This window comes from Geospiza fortis, unplaced genomic scaffold (genome assembly GCF_000277835.1).
Source record: "Geospiza fortis unplaced genomic scaffold, GeoFor_1.0 scaffold18, whole genome shotgun sequence".
Taxonomy (NCBI): Eukaryota; Metazoa; Chordata; class Aves; order Passeriformes; family Thraupidae; genus Geospiza; species Geospiza fortis.
Genome location: NW_005054445.1, coordinates 1602409 through 1619487, shown reverse-complemented (window position 1 = coordinate 1619487; position 17079 = coordinate 1602409). Strand labels below are relative to the sequence as shown.

Below are 17079 nucleotides of genomic sequence, written 5' to 3'. Positions count from 1 at the left end.
TCATTGGCATAAACTCCCTCAGCTCCCAACACCCAAAGCTGTGAACATCCTGGCTCAGCAGTCTCAGCCTCTGCAAGACACCCACAGTGAGAGACAACTTGGAGTTGCTGCTTGCCAAAGACTTGCTGAAAGCCCAGCAAAGTATTTGGGGCGGAATTGTTGGAGGAATAATAATGATAATGATAATAATGTTTTACATTTTTATATTATAATTATGATGGTGGTGAATGAATGATGCATGAAAGTATCCCCAAATGAGCCAGTTTCTTTAATCTTGAGACACTAAAAAAGAGGAACAACCTGGTGCCATTGGTCAGCTCAGCTCTCCCAGCAGTATGGTAACTCCTTGGGATTACCAGGCAAATTAGGAAAATGTGCTGTAACACCAAAAAACCAAACCCCAAAAGATCACTCAGCCACTAACAGAAGTCAGCCTGTGGCCAGCGGCCATTCCCAAAGGGGTTTGTAAAGCTCTCCCTAAGGAATGATCCCTGTCTGCACCGTGCAGGAAGCAGCACGTCCCCAGCCCAGCCATGGCAGGAGTTTCTTGCCAAGGGAAGATGAAATAAATGTGGCCTTGAGGGCCAATGGCACTGTCATGTCATGGTTCCACCTGAATCAGCCTGCTCAACTCTTAGACAGAGAAACTTCTAAAATTAATACCTGGTTTTATATAAGCTGATCCTGAATAAGCCATTTAACTTTAAAAAGTGCTGATGGAAATTCTGAATTGCCTTTTCATACGAAATTAAGATTTTTTTCATCCCTACCCTGAGAGGGGGGGAAATTTATTGCAGGGTTTATTTTCCTCTAATATTTTGTTGATTACCTCCAAACATTCCAGTTTTTGTCCTGTGAAAATCAGCATGTAAGACTGTGAAATGTGTGACTGAACAATCCAGTTTATTTAAACCAACAGAAAATTATTTTACATCTCATTTTTAAATAAAAATTAGAGCTCTATAGGCCATTGAAAAGCTGAGAGTGCTTTAAAACTTCTTTTTTTAAAAAAGAAAAAACCTTTTCATAAATTAAAACTTCCCACTTTATATCCCTTTAGTGATTGCCCTAATGCTGTGACTTGGCAGGTTATAGGCTTTGCAGACAACTTGTAAACCTTCCAAACAGACATCAATCATAGAAGTGATTGCACGGTCTTTATAAAGCAATCTGAGCAATTATGCTGCAATATAAAAATCTATTTCCCCTATAACCAGGGATGAATCAGCTGTCCATTAATGAATAAAGATTGTGAATCATCATCTTTAAAAGATTTAAGATGGGGAAATGTAACAGCTTCTTAAAATTGGCTCCTGAGCTTGTCTGCTCCAGCGCCTGCATGGCTGAGGTGGTTGAAAGCCCCTGGAGTTTTTTCCAGTGTCCCAAAATTAACCTGATGGGCAGCTTGGAACTGCCCTTCCCAAGGCCAGTCCCCCAGTGTGGGAATGTCCCCTGCTCCCACCTGGGCTGGGTAACATCACAGAGCCACAGAACCCCAGAGTCTCAGAGGCACAGAATCGCCCAGGCTGGAAAGACCTTTGAGAGCGTCAGGTCCAGCCGGTGACCCGAGCCCACGCTGTCACCAGACCATGGCACTGAGTGCCTCTCCAGGCTTCCCTAAACACTTCCAGGGACATTGCCAGAGCCAAAGGGCCTCCTCCAGCACAGCATTCACAACCAGCTTCTGATTTCCTGTGAAACAACTCCCCCCCTGCCATAGCAATTGAAGACGCTGTGATCAGAGGGGAGCAGCCCACGCTGGCTGCTGGCTAACGAGGCAGGGCAGCACCAAGTCCTGGAAAAATTCAGGGAGCTAATGGTGATTGGCAGCTTTGATCAGAGACACCACTCCAAGCACAGGATCTGTGTTTTATGGATGGGTATTGCTGCATTCGAACCACTAACACGAGAAGGCAAGATACACCATGGACACGTTCATATAGAATAAGCCAAATTTACTTCTGCTTGCCAATGTTTTGTACTTTCTGAGTATTTTACATTCTTTCCTCACTCCTTTTGCTGAGACTTGTCTTTTGTGTGTGTTTGCTTAAAGGATTTAGACTATGTATTATTTTTAATCTCTTCTTTTTATAAGCATTGTGTATGATGTAAATCAACACATCCTTTGCCAGAGGGAAAAAAAGTTTGCAAATCCCCAGAGACCAAAGGAAAAAGACCAGCATGCAAGAAGTACTTCAGTAATTTTGAAATGAGCGCAACAAATTTATTTTTCAGGTCAATGCATGATTTTCTATTACTTTCTTTTCCTTAATCAGTCCTGGCTTATACTGCCCATAGTGTAATTAAGATCATTAATTTAATCTAAAATTGAAATAGATTTTCAAAAGTCAGTTTGTGCTTTCAGCTCGGATCCTACACACACAGCAAGCCAGCTGAATGTCAGGTGGTAGTTTTGAACTGTGTGCACAGGATTTTTGCTACAGTCCCCAAGTCTTCTGAACTTCATAAATATGAAAAATCTGCTTGGACAGACTCCCATTCACACTTGCTTGGTTTTGAGGGAATGGTGTTTGTTTCCACAGAGGTTGAGGGTTTGTGGGGATTTTTAGTTTTTGAAGAAGGGACCAAAATTGTAATAAGGCACAATTCAAAGGATAGTGATTTTGAGCTTCAGGTTTCCTTTTTCTGACTTCAGAATACTCTAGTTTAGATAGTCTAATTTTGCCACAAAATTCAACTGCATAGGTACAGCAGAAATTTCCAATTTTAGGGAAGTTAAAGAATGGTTTCTAAAATAAGTGTCAAGAAACACAGGAGGAAAGACAGACATCACCTTGAAGTTATGCAAGTTATGTATATTAACAGTAGAAATGACAAGCACAAGAAACACCACAAAAAAAATGTAATTTTAGGTACTGCCTGTGTCCTTCCCATTAGGGTGGTATAAGCGAGTCTAAAAAAGCATTTGCAGTTTTGTCTAAATCCAGCAGCCACCCTGATCACCCAAAAGCCAGGTGAGAAACAGTTGGGGAAATCAACCACGTGTCTTGCCGTTATCAAAGTCTTCTTTATCTTCCAGACACAAATATTAGATGCTTTATTTAAAAAAAAAAAAAAAAAAGATTTGTAGCTGACACAATTTCTCGAAGTTGAAAGTATCTCTTGAAACAGCCCTCTCAAAAGATCGAATTCTTGGCATAACTAGATTAATTTTGCAATGCTGGGTGTGAACAAGAAAGGCAGCTCGTGTCAAAGACATTTCACTCTTCCATTGTGAGGAGGAGGAAGCAGGACTTTCCCAAGACCTGCTCGTGCCCTGTGGCTGAGCCCAGAGCTGGGCACTGCCAGGCTCACAGGTTTTATCTGTTTCTAGCATGGGCTGATCTCAGCAAACTTCCTCACTCCACTGGGTGCCCTTTCTGCCCTTTATTCCTTTCTCAGGCATTTACAACATATGTATTTTCTTGTATGTTTTGCATGAAGACAGGTTAGAAAATTGGCATTGTTCACCTGCACAGGAGAAGCTTTGGGTGAGCTCAGGGTGGCCTTGCAGGGCCTGAAGGAGCTGCAGGAGAGATGGAGAGAGACAATTGCCAAGGGCTGGAGGGACAGGACCCAGGGAATGGCTCCCAGTGCCAGAGGGCAGGGCTGGATGGGATCTTGGGAATGAGGAATTGTTCCCTGGCAGGGTGGGCAGGCCCTGGCACAGGGTGCCCAGAGCAGCTGGGGCTGCCCCTGGATCCCTGGCAGTGCCCAAGGCCAGGCTGGACACTGGGGCTGGAGCAGCCTGGGACAGTGGGAGGTGTCCCTGCCATGGCAGGGGTGGCTCTGGGTGGGATTTCAGGTCCCTTCCAACCCAAACCATTCTGGGATTTTATGATAACGTAATTCTTAAATATCAAATTAAATCCAAAAAAATGTCCTCCAGCTCCCCCTCGTTGCCTGATGGGTCTCAGGGTGTTCACCCTGCACAATGAGCTTTGTTCCTCAGTGAGCAAAGAAGAAATCAAGACATTACTTAGGGTATTATTTCATGATAATGAAACTGACTGGTCTGACATCCAGCCATGCTTGAAATGTGCCAGTAAGGGAGGAATTAGAGCAAAGTCTCCATGCATGCCCAGCTCCAGAGCTCCAGTTCTGTGTGCCCAGAGTCAGCAGTTCCCACAGGAATTAGCTGTGGCCTGATGCAGTGTGTCTTTACTTTTCCTTGAGGGTAGATAGTTTAGAGGATTTATGCATTTTCCATGCAATCCTGCTTGAGACAGTAAAGTAGAGTCACTCATCTATAAATTTACCTCACCACTTCAGCACTAAGTGCTGATACAGGAGGCATATCTGCCTCTTACCTATGAAGACTGAAGACTGTCAGTGGTTAATAAGAATTTAATTTCATGCAAGCCTCACATGGAGATAGCTCAGAATAACAGAAGATACCAGAAACAATTTGTTTATCTCACTGTGTACACTTATTTTCCTTAGCATTAACTGCCCTCATTTTTCCTTCCTTCTCTCCTTCCAGTGTATGCTGCCTTGAATCTCTTTTTCCAGATGGTTTCTATCACTCTTATGTTGTTTAAAGGTTCAGAACCAATTAGCTAAGGCTTTGCTTTCATTTCACCAGCTTAAAATTTCTGTGTATCTGATCACATCGTTCCAGCTGTGATCCTAATGAGCTAGAATTTCTCATTTTGGGGGCCCCTAAATTCTATTTATAGAGTCTTTTCCAACAATGAATTCATCTGTTCAGAAAACAAGGTCGGACTGTGCTCAAAAATAACTTATAATGAGCCACGTCAGCAAATACCAGATAAAGGTAGTGCTGAAAGAGGGAAATGAATACTTCAAGCTCATTTATGATTTATGAGTTCAGGGTTGAAATGGAAGTGGCACGTAATAATGAACAATGGAAATATCTCTTGTTTGGAAAGTGCAGGTGAATAGAACTCTGGGCTTGAATAGGTTATTAATAGGTTATTGATCCAATCTATTTCTGCTACAAAAAAAAAAAAAGAGACCAAAGTTCAAAAAGTGGTCAGCAATAAATAAAAATATACTCCATCAACTGATAGCCAAAATAGAGATCAGCCATATGCCAGCCACAAAACCAGAGGCCCTTAAGCATCAGTCCTGGGTGTCTCACACTGCACATGCAGGTACACTGTGCACATCCAGGGGCTCCCACTCTTGCTCCTCCCAGGCTCCCAAGGAGAGGTCAAGTGACTCTGACAGAGTCCCAGGGTGTCATGGCAGTGAGAATTGATGTGAGCTCAAGGGAAGGCACAACACTGGATTTCCTACTCCAGGCCAAGGAATCAGAAATCCTGTGATTTTTTTGGAGATGGACATTTGCTTTCCTTCTACTTTCCCAGTAGCATTGTCCTATTGACCACAAGGTCTGACTTCTGTGCAATGCCTGCATCATTGGTTTTAATTCAACACCACCCTGGGAACCAGAGCCAGCCTTTGCTGTGCTCCTAAGGAAAGGTCAGAAATGCAGCCATGCCTCTCGGCTCATGGCAACGTCCTTAGAGCAGCTGAAATGTCATCAAGTCGAGAAAACCTCCTCTGGCAAAAAGAAAAGTTTAAATGAATGCATATTCGTACCTCTCCTTTTTCTTCACACAGCATAAAAATCACATTTTCATCACAAAAATGTATTTAAAGCAGGAAGATCCTGGTGATATGTATATATATATATATATATACACACACACACAGCTGCAGCAATCAGGTGGTCTGGGGAATAGTACAACCTGTTCAAATTTCTTTGGTAATTTTGTTCTATTTTAACTACTTATGTAGGCTCCTGCCACAATTTGCGGTTTTCACAAAACATAACCGCAAAACACAACCTGAGGAGAGCTGTTTGGTTTCAGCTGTTGTTTGCTGGGTACCACGTGGGGATTTTGCAATAAGGACATAAAATAAGAACAGGTTCACCCTTTGCTACATTTCCTGGGTTACAATCTTCCCCTTGCTCTATTTAACATCAGAACTTTACAATTCCTGACCTCTTCAAAAATGTGTAAAAAAGCAGTAGAAGGTTCTTACACTAAGCTGGAAAGGAGATCAATTACATCCATAACTGGAAAGTTTTTGAACTCTCTCAGCAACAGAAGTTTCGTGGGAGATTGTTTTCATCAGCAGGATGAATAAAAGATGAGTTGGCAGGTGAATCAAGTAGAAATATTTATTACTAGCATGCACTGAGAATGACACTAGAATGCCTCTAAAAGCCTGACTGGAGAGAAAAAAAAAAAGCCATTTAAAAATTAACTCTCACTCCAGAAAAGGAAATGAAGATAACCAGATAAGCAAGCACACTATGTGATTAGGAAACCAAACACAAATTGAAGTCAAAACAAAATTGAAGCCAAAATGAAATGGAAGCCCCTTTTCCTTTATGTCACATGGTCATAGGAGGGCAGCAACGTCCCATTGTTTCTGTGGGATTCACAGGTTTTGGGGTTTTCACCACAGAAACTCTGACTATTGGCCAAAGATTTCAGAGACACAGGGCTCTCCACAAAGTCATAACAAAAATAAATAAATCCCTTTTTCAGCAGTGTTAGGGTTTTACTACTATTGCCATAGTTTCAATAATACAGCAATTATCTCTTGTTCATAAACTGAACTCTGCAAGTGTGCTTGCTGTGGGAATTCACAGGGAATTTCACAGCAGAGAAAAACCCTGGCAAAGAGCAGGTTCCTGAATGCATGGCACATCACAATTAGGGCTGGGTGCACTGATTTTATTTGTTTTACATATGCTTCCCACAGTCAGAAATAACTATTCCAATTTTTTTCTAAATAGGATGAAGCATCATGAGCCCCAACTCTGGAAAATTTTAATCATGACCTATTATTTCCTCTGAAAATCTGGTCAAATTACTGGATTTCACTTCTAATAGAGCGAGAACACAGAAAAAACTGGTTAGTAAAGACTCTAAATGGGTTTGAGATCAGAACCCACAACTTTGCCCTGCTCCACCACTGCCCAGCATCTTAATCTTTCAGTTGAGTTCCCCTTACTGTCTGGTTATTTTATTTGCATGGTAAGTGGATAGAAACAGACTCAAACAAATCCCAGGCTGAAGTTTGGGATTACACAAAAGGCAAAGTTGGTCTAAGAGGATGATGCATTACTTTTATCAAATAACAATGAGGACAAAGTTATTCCTCTGTCCCCCAGCACTTCAGATGGGGTTTACTTGCTGTGTTAATTCTGCATTGCTGTGAGAGCAGCAAATGGGAGAAGCTTTGCTATGGAATTGTGGATTTTTCACGTGCACCTGGCTGAAACTACATCTGGTTGCACTCTGGAATTCCCTCACCCTCCTCTGTGGAAGAAAGTCATGTCTCCCTTTTCATATTGCTCTAAAATCACAACGTTGTCTCTTTTTCCTGGTGTAGTTGCTCAGAACAATAACCAGAAAATGTAATACCATGGAGTAACAGGAATAGGAGGGGGAGAGGGATGTGAGAAATGTGACAGCAAGAATACACAGAAAATGCAAGTGCAGGCAGCTATGTCCAGAGAAATAGAACTGGAGGTAAAAGGGTAAAGGGTGGGGAAACCCTCATTTTACTCAGGAGTGCCAGGTGACAAAGAGGCTGGAGCAAGACATCTCTGTGAACACCCAGACTGAAGATGCATCCCCATTCCTCCAGGAGCATTCCAATGCAATTCCCAGACTAGAAATTTGTCCAAATGAAAATGTTTTACCCTAAGGCACAGCGTGGCCCTGGGGCAGCAGCTGGAGCTGCACAGCAGCAGGAGGAGACACCGGGGCTGTGGCTGAGCAAACATTTCCCCAGCTCTGGAAGCATCTTTGCCTCTTGTGCAACTGCAGCCTCTCCAGGCAGCTCAGGCAGGTGTGTCCTGGCTTCACTTGCATGTTCTTGTACCTCACAGTGCCAGGACAAGGAGACAAAGCTTAACCCCCTAGGGTACTCAGGCCATTCAAACTTGGTCTTGAAAAAGAATTAAAGTCAATCAAACTCTTGCTTAGATTACTCTGTTCATATGTTTGAAGTACTAATAAATCACACAGCATTTTTAAGATGTGTGTAGGTGGTTGTTGGTTTTTTCCTCTATTTTCAAGAGCATCTGGAATTTATGTTATGAAAATTAAGAGCAAGGAGAGACTGATCACAGCACAGCAATGCTTTTGCAAAACTCAGGTGACATCGTCTGGCCAAGCCTGGCTCTGCAGGTACCAAAGCAAGGATTATCCAGTAAGGCACTGAAATGGGAATTCTGCTTGTCAAGAAAATCAACACAGAAATGTGGAGTGTGAAGTTGGGCTGTGAGAGCCACCAAAGCAACCAAGTGCATGTCAGAGGGGACGAACAAAAGCAAGTGAACACAAACAGAAAGGGCCATGCCCAAGGCTCCACCCTGGGCGCTCAGAACCCCCTGCACTGGCAGCAGGACACTGGCAGCAGGACACTGGCTCCTAAAGCACTGCAGTCACCTGCAGGTGGGAAGAACTTCCACAGGGAGAACCTCTGCGCTGGTTTGGGAGAAGTACAAAGCCAGAGTCTGAGCTCACTACCCACCCCAGAACAAGTCTCTAAAGGACTGGCTCCAAAATTTCAGCAGGGAGGCATGGGAAGTGTGCTTTATGACCCATATAATTTTAAACATTGCCTGCTGACCACAGTTTCCCCTTCTGCACTGCTTAGTTCAAAAAAACCTCATCAAGCCATGCAGTTTTTTTCTTTTTAAGAAATGTGCCAGATAAGTTCCCTCAACCCAAATAAAAACCATAATTATTCTTCCCTGCCCCAACTGCTGGCTCTCAGTCACCTTTTTCCTTGAGGATGTTAAGGAGCTTCACTTAGAGCATCCCCAGGGGCTGAGGCCCAGCTCCAGCAGAGGTGCCCTGTGTGCCCTGTGCTGCTGGCACAGGCCAGGCTGTGATGTCCCTGAGCCACCAGCACAGAAATGATCTCACCCAGCTGACAAGTGCAGAGATCCAACAGGAGCAGTGGGAGCCAGTCCTTCAGGATAAACACAAGGATCTGCTAAAATGGCAAGTGTTCTACTGGGCAGTGACAACTTGAAGGTCAATGTCCCCACCACAGATACAAGAAGGGAAAACATTTTTTCATGTCACACCACGCTTTGTGACCCCAAGAGAAGCTCACACCTGGGATTCTGCTTTCTGTGGAAGTCCTCAGGCTGTGGCAGTGCAGAGCACACACCAGCAGAGGGACAAACTGACACCTGACAAAACCCCCAGGTGTGCTCAGCTCTGCCTCTGGTTCTCGTTACAACTACAGCTCTGAACAGAGAGCCTCTGCTCAACTTAGCACCAAAAAACTCTTCCTCAATTTTAGATAAGTATCTTCTTCTGGAAGAAATCAGTTCCAAACAATTTTCTTTTCTTTTTACCTCTCCAAGAACAGATAAATTCCTCAGAATTAATGGGAATAAAGTTAAGCCTCAAAGACTGAGTACATGAACACTTGCCTTGCTACTGATCTATTGCAATTCAAAGATTTATTGTTTTTGTAGGTGTTGTAGGGGGGGTTTGCATTATTTTAAGACAATTACAACAACATTTTGAGTGTTACAGTGATGCTTTAACTGCTGATGAACACATGCATATCAAAGTTAAAATAACTTTCTGAAAGTGTCAAATTAACTAAAGTTTGGATATTTTAGCTGGTGAACTCCTGTCCCTGATGCTACCTGGTTAATTTAATGGAACCTCAATGGTGTCAAGATGTGTTCACTTTCATTTATTAAGAGTTGTTTTTGTTGTGGACAACCCTCAGAGCTACAAACACTTCAGCAAACTCCAGCTGTTTACTTCTACCCCAGGTTGAACATTTGTGCTTTCTGACCTGGAACCTGGCACATTTCCCTAGGAGCTGCACTCCAGTGCAGCAACCAAAACATTGCCTTTCATCCATTTAATAAAGACTGGTTTTAAGTGTGAAAGGAGTATTTTTACTTACAAAAACAGTGATTCCCCCTCACCAACTACAAAAAAAGTCACCAAAAAAAAAAACCAAAACACCCTCTCCCAACTCCAACTACATTATGGAGGTCTGAATACTTAAATATAAAAAAGGATAATAATTTTGGAGTACTGAAGAAAAAGTATAGAAAAGGTGTATTTGAGCATCAGGTGTAAGTTTTTAGGGAAGAAAATAATATTTTTCCTAGTATTTACATCCATGCTTAACCTCAGATGTTTTATTTAAAAGTCCATAATTTTATTTCATTTAATGCCCATAATTTTAAGGCACAGAATCTGTGTGACTACTATTATGTCTCTTACTGCTGTGGAAATGAAGAACACAAAAGGCAAGCAGAACTATCTAACCTAAACCAGAATGCCTGCAAAGATGTTAATTCCAACAGATTGTCAGTTTTGCAGGAGTTGCATCTCAATGTTCTCATAAATCTTCACAGCACTGAGCTTGCAGGAGCAGGTTAAGGCATTTAGTTTGCTCACGTAAAAATTTTGACTTTCTGAGTCACAAAATACCATTTTTATTAGTGCCAGTTAGCTCTGATTGCACTAATTAATGAAGCAATTTATGGATGAAAATACCTACAAACCAGTTCAAATGGGTACAGTTTTCCTCACCACAAGTGTATGGTGTACACATTACTGAGAATTTAGAGTGACTGAATCTGGAACTTTGTTAAAACACATTGGATAGAAGACACAATTGAATTGCTGTCAATTCAGCAATTGCAGGGTGCAGTAAGTTGTTGGACTCATGCAACTTACCATGGTTGTAGTGGGTGAATTCATCACAAATCATTTCGCTGCGTGTACACTGTCACAGCCCAGCACAACCTTTAATTTCTGCAGTGACTTTAAAACGTGATTATTTCCTGAGTAAACATGCACACCTAACACTGCAGAGATTTGAGACTGGAAGGAATTGCAAGACAATGCAATATTTCAGCACAGTGTATACTTTATTCTGTTCCAGCAGCTCTTCAGAGCTGAAGATCCCTCAGGCTTGTTGAGAGAATCCCCCTCATTTTGATCAGGTACAGTTCTTTTGGATCACCTGGTGCCAGCTGTCAGAGATCACCAAAGGAGGGGTGACAGTATTGTCACCTTGTTCTTATGTGAGCATGGAAGTAGAAATGATCTCAGTGCTTGTGTGGCTCCAGCTGCTCGGCTGTTTGATGGGATGAATGGCACAGCCCGGGTGCCACAGCAGCTGCCTGGGCTGTGGCACCTCCAGCTGGCTGCTCCTGTCACCTGTGTGTCACAGCTACAGCGGCAGAGTGGATGTCCAGGGGCTCTGTGGGAAGAATCCACAGCTCTGCCATCTCACAGTCCTGGGGTATCAACTGAGAGTACAAAGCTCTGTGCTCTGGTAAGAGTGCAGAATAACACCTTGCTTACCTGAAGGTTGTCTTCTCCACGTGCTTGGCATCTCAGAGAATCAGCTTTGGGTTTCCAGAGCTCTCACACTCTTCTACATGGGTGAACTTTTCACCCTGGGGTTTTCTCACCCTCATTAGTCCTAGTTCACACTCATTTTGTAGAGGAGGAGGAGTTTCTGGCAAATTCCCTGAGTGCTTGCCCAGGGCAGTGGTGGAGTCACCACCCCTGGAGACATTTAAAGCCATGTGGTGCTTAGGGACACGGTTCAGTGGTGGCCTTGGCAGTGCTGGGGTAACAGCTGGACTCAATCTTAGAGATCTTTTTCAACCTAAATGATTCTAAGAATGGATGGATTGCCTTCACTGACAGCAACAAATTCCAGGGAATATGCAGCTGAATCCACGATTCGTATTTAAAAAACCAACCAACCAAACCAAATCAAACTTTTAACTAGTTTAACATCATCCTTTTTCACCACAGATAATTATAGAGCTGCATGTCAAAGCTGAGCAAACCTACTGTGAAATGGAAAATAACTTTCTGATTTTTAGACATGTTTCCCAAAACAATCACCACCAATTTGCAGGTGCAGTTACAACCTACACATAACAATGTCTCCAAGACTTACACTTGATGAAAAAGTGCCACAGTGACTCTTCCAAGAGATGACTTCACCACTGGATGGTGAAAGGAACAGAACTTTGTGTTTATTTTATGACTAGACACTTGCTGCTTTGCTACACTACCCTTGCAGCAGCAGTTTGGCTCTACATTAATGCTTTCTACACTACCTTCATAAGACAAGTCTCAGTTCACATCCCTTTGATAATGGTTTAGCACCTTTGTGCCTCTGGCTGCACTGCTAATTTCTCAAGTTAGAGGCAGCTGAGAAATGCCTTTTCACTACTTCATGGCTCAATTTCAGGCAGTGAAGCCTGTAACTGATCCCACAAGTGGATCTGTCAGAGCAAACAGAGCCCAGCGAAGCCAGAAGGGTCCAGGGATGCTGCTGAGGAGCTCTCCCCTCCTCAGCCCCTGCCCTGCAGGCAGAGCAGCCTTTCCTGAGGTTATCACAGGCCTGAGCATCCCTGCCTGCCTTTCCTGGCAGAGAAATCTCAGTCCCCACAGCACCAGCCCAGGGGATGAGAGCAGGGCACCCTTTAAAGCAAGCTGGAGCCCAGCACCAGGAACTTCAGCCACCTCAGCAGCATCTGGCACAAACCCAAGGTCTCCCTGCAGCCCTTATCACCCAGAGCTCAGGGGCAGGTTTCCTGAGGTAAATCCTGTTTTGCTGCTATCAAGGGGAACAGACCTATTCATTGAATCTGCCTTCAGGCTGAATGGCTGGATGTATTCCAAAATGTACTAGACAAAAAAAAATCAACAGTAAATTCAAAAGGTTTTTTTTAGGGATGCATTTAGTGATTGCAATTGTAGCACTTAATTACAGTCAATCCTGAATAGCCAAAAGCATGAATATCTTTTAACAGGTTTATCTTCCTTCTCCTTCTAATCCCATCTTCAAAACAGATTATTAAATCCCTGAAAAAAGCACTAAGAAATTTTATGTATAAGGAAAAGTACACAAAGAGCCCCAAATCCAAAAATGCTACCAGTTTAAGCCCCAAGACCTTGTCTACTTAAGATCTTGAGAAAAAAAAACGCAACTTTTTAATTTACTAAACTGTAGGAGGATAATGTTTTTAAGTGAATTTAAGAAAAAAAGTAATATTTTTATTTGCTCTTCTGCACCCACACAAGTTCTTACTCAGCAGCAAGAACAGTAAACAGGTCTATATTCCCAGTGTGTAAATCCTTGTGGGAAACAGTTCCTGTGGAGTGTAAACAAGGAAGAGGCACCAGAGAACACCATATGTAAAAGCTTATTTGCAAGCTTGGATGGCACTCTGGAAAGCTCAGTATAAAGCAAAACCATTGTAAAATACACTTTTGTGTATGTTCAGTGACTAAAACATACATTCATTAGGGAAAATAACTCTGTACCTATAAGGAGAAGCAAGAATGAAAGATAAAACCATTTTGGAGAAGTATCAGCACTGTTATCTCTTCTAAGTTAAATCTGGAGAGAAAGATGCTCTCTTTTGCTGTATTTACTTTTAGGTGAATTTTTGAACTTCTAGATCTGACAAACAATTTAAATTATCAATACTTTTATAAAGAGTACATTGTTTAAGCAAAAGACTCAAATGCTTAAGTCTAGTACTGTTAAATCCTGAACAGGGAACTGTGAAGGCCCTCATGTGTTTGAACTGTAAGCTGTCACACAAGTCCACAAAGAGAATACGAATTCCCTCTTGAAAAGAATTGCACAACAAGATACAATTTTTCCCTTGCTTAAGAAAGAGAATCAAGAAAGACATCTGAAAATCCCAGGGCTCTTTGAACAGCCTTCTTTCACGTTATTTTATAAATATGGGCCAATTTGTTAAAATATCTGACACATCCAAAAAAGGTTTGGTAGTTAATTTATTTAATTCAGTTACAGTGCTTCAACAGGATGCTACTCACTCTCCACAAGAGCAGAGCCCAACACTCCATGCAGCTACACCTATTATCCATCTCTATTAAATTGTACCAGTCTCAGTGAAATTTGCCTTGTTTGTTCATTGGAAAGTTTTACCAGAGGTTCTCATGGAATCAGAACTGGTCCACAATCTTTAGTTCAATCACATTTCAGTGAGGTTTTATGAAAACATTTTTCTTCAGTGTATACAAACCTGGAAACCCAGGGAAATTTCACCTTTTAGAAAGTTATTTTCAAAGCCAGTAAGTAACAAAAAGATTTAGGATCTTGCAGGCACTGGTAGCAGCTGGACTACCAGAGGGAGAAAGGAATGGTTCAGGATGGAAGTTCCCTAGTGGTATTGAACTGCAGCAGTGCAAGGCTCTACTCGTGGCTCCTGTAGTAATCTTCAATAGTTTCTGAGTTGAAGTGCACCACGGTGACGGTGATGTCGTCCCTGTACATCCTGGCCAGGTCCTCGGGCAGGGTCAGCATGGCAGCCAGCTTCTCGGGGTCCACCTCGCCGTACTCGTTGCTGCCGATGGCGTGCCGGATCAGATGGGTGGCCGTGTTCTGGTCCAGGGAGGCCAGGCCTTTGCTCTTCCTCTGCAGCAACAAGTTGTGCATGTAACCCAAATTAACTGGTTTCTTAAAAGTCAGTGGTGGTTTCTGCATGTTGAGCTCTGTAAGGTGTCCAGCAACAAGTTTTACAACCTGCTCATTACTCAGCATCTCCCATAGCCCATCTGAAGCAATAACAAGAAACTTATCCTTGCTTCTTAACTTGTGGTATGTGACTTCAGGCTCTGCAGTTAAATAAGGGGGGGTATGGTAGTTTGGAGGAACGTACTGATAAATGTTTAGAGCCTCAACATCACAGCTGTTCTCGAGAATGCTGTGCTGCAATTCTTTACTCCATTTTAATTGCACATCCCCAAAAGCTCTGGAGGGCATGAGAATCCCCAGTAATCTGTCATTCACAAATAGGGTTTTCTCCTCAGATCTAGGATGCTCTCGCTTCAATCTTCTAATTTCAAATTCATCATAGGCATTGTGGTCTCGGGTTAGAGGGAGAGTAGACCATGTTCCATCTTCTTCACGGACCCCTAAAACTGCTCTGCAATCACCAGTGTTTGCCACGTGTAGGTGAACGCCATCAATGTGAGCTACACAGGCTGTTGCACCGGAAAAAGCTACTTGCAGGGCAATATTTCTCATCAGCTCATTTTCCTGAGGAGCCTGAACCTCCAGCGATATGTCTGAGTCTAACCTTTTGAATGCACAAATCATGGCTTCTTCCAAACTAAACCCCGGCTCAGTGTCCAGGTCCAGCAAGTGCTGCCAGTAGACCCGGAGGTTCTCAAAGTACTGCGAGGTGATTTCCCGGTACTCCACATCGTTGGGATGCCTGTGCCACTGCAGGATGGGCCGCACTGGTTTCATGGCCTCCACGGCCAGCTCGATCTCCTCCAGGCTCTGGCGGGGCATGAGGGACACGGCGATGTAGTGCAGCAGCCTCTCGCTCACGGCCTGGGCGCAGGCGGCGCCCGCGTGGCCGTCGAACACCCCGAACATCATCCCCGCCGTCTGCAGGCACGTGGCCGCGCTCCGCCGGTCCTCGATGGGGCTGTTGGAGGCCAGCTGGTTGCTTTCAAACCTCAGCACGGAATTTCCATTCTTGCCATTCAAATCCAGTGTTCTGTGGGATAGTTCACCTGCTCTGAGTATGTCGTTGATTTGTGCTGGAGACAACTGGAAAGAAAAATGTTCTTCTTCGGTGGAAGTGTGACGGAATGCTTTGGGAAAGGAGAAAGTTCTGTCTAAGCTGCAGCTCCCAGCAGGGTAGGGACATGTTTTGGAGAAAACAAGCTTCCATTTGATCTTGTTTCTATTTGGGATACAGATGGAGTACCAACGTCCTTTCCCTTGTAAAATAATGCTGCTTCTGGCTGAGCTTAAAATCCAGGATGATACAGTTCCTGACATCATAAGTCACTCCAAAATTGGAGCACCTTCCTTCAGTAACACGGAATGTCCTTGCAGCCTGGAATATAAATGGAGGAAAGGGAAAATAATTAGAAAGTTCATAAGAAGCTTTCCCTATAGAAGTTCAAAAGCATATCTAGAGCTCTCAGAAACATTCAGAACTTCTTTCCAAAAGAGATTGCTATGGATAAAGGCATCTTTAAAGTGATACCATTTCTGTCACTTAATTATAACCAAGGATATGACTGCTCCTTTTAACTCATCAGAAAAGTTAATTTTTACTTTCCAGACAGGCTTTTTTTCCTCATTGTGGCAAGAATAAGAAGAAATGGCAACATTACAAAAAATGTTATTGGAAACTGCACAATGAGAAGCCTCGTCTAACACGACACAGAACAAACAGATCCAACGAGCTTGAAAATTGGGACTTAAACTGACAATTGTTGCACAACTCTCAAAAAAGCCTGCTAGAGTACAATTCTTTTAATAGACTCAAAACTTCAAACCCAAGAGAAGATAAGTACTTAAACCCAGTGGAAAGACTGAGACATGTGGCCAGTTAATGATTTATGTGAATTACCATGATCCTCACAGCTAGAACAAGCCAGTCTACCTTTCCAATTCTGTTACAGCTTATAAGCTCAGCTGTTCTTTTTTTTACCTTCAAGGTCTTAACCAACCCTCAGGCAGGCAGGATCTTTTACACAGCTGAAGGTAAATTCTACTGCTGGTTAATTAATGGGTTTTTTCCAGCATTGTGCACTCTGGTGCAGTATAAGACATTGACAACTTTTACAGGTTCAAAATTTGGCTTGTTCATTTGGAGGGCAATTAGAACAAGCTGCAGGGAAGATCTCCGCTGCCAACAGCCCTGAAACTTCAGGCACTTCAGCAGCTGAAGCTGTTCAGTTGCCATGGGGGAGGTCCTCACATTGTCTCCTGCTTTCAATAAGGTATTCCAGCTGTGGAACAGTGCTAAGTATAAACAGATGTTCACTCACAAACAGAATTTTGCCCCATGGATTTAAAAAATTCACTGTATGGCAGCACCGCAGGTACAATTACTCCCAAAAGATCCCATTAGCAGCCACTGAGAAAAGAGAGTTCTCTGTGAGCTTTCAAACACTTTGAGGTGGCCTGTGACACCACTTGCTCAGGCCAAAGACACTACATGCTGCCACAACAGCAGTTTTTTAGCAGCACGCTTCACAAGAAATAACAAGAAACCAGCCAGGT

The 17079-nt window shown here is 43.0% G+C and overlaps 1 protein-coding gene across 1 annotated transcript; it reads right to left on the bottom strand.

Annotated features, from left to right (window-relative positions):
- Positions 1 to 13802: 13802 nt before the first annotated feature.
- Positions 13803 to 15896, bottom strand: PDP2 (pyruvate dehyrogenase phosphatase catalytic subunit 2). Its single transcript, XM_005427441.3, has one exon. It carries the CDS (start codon positions 15844 to 15846, stop codon positions 14242 to 14244), a length of 1605 nt encoding a protein of 534 aa, XP_005427498.1. The 5' UTR covers positions 15847 to 15896; the 3' UTR covers positions 13803 to 14241.
- Positions 15897 to 17079: the final 1183 nt, after the last annotated feature.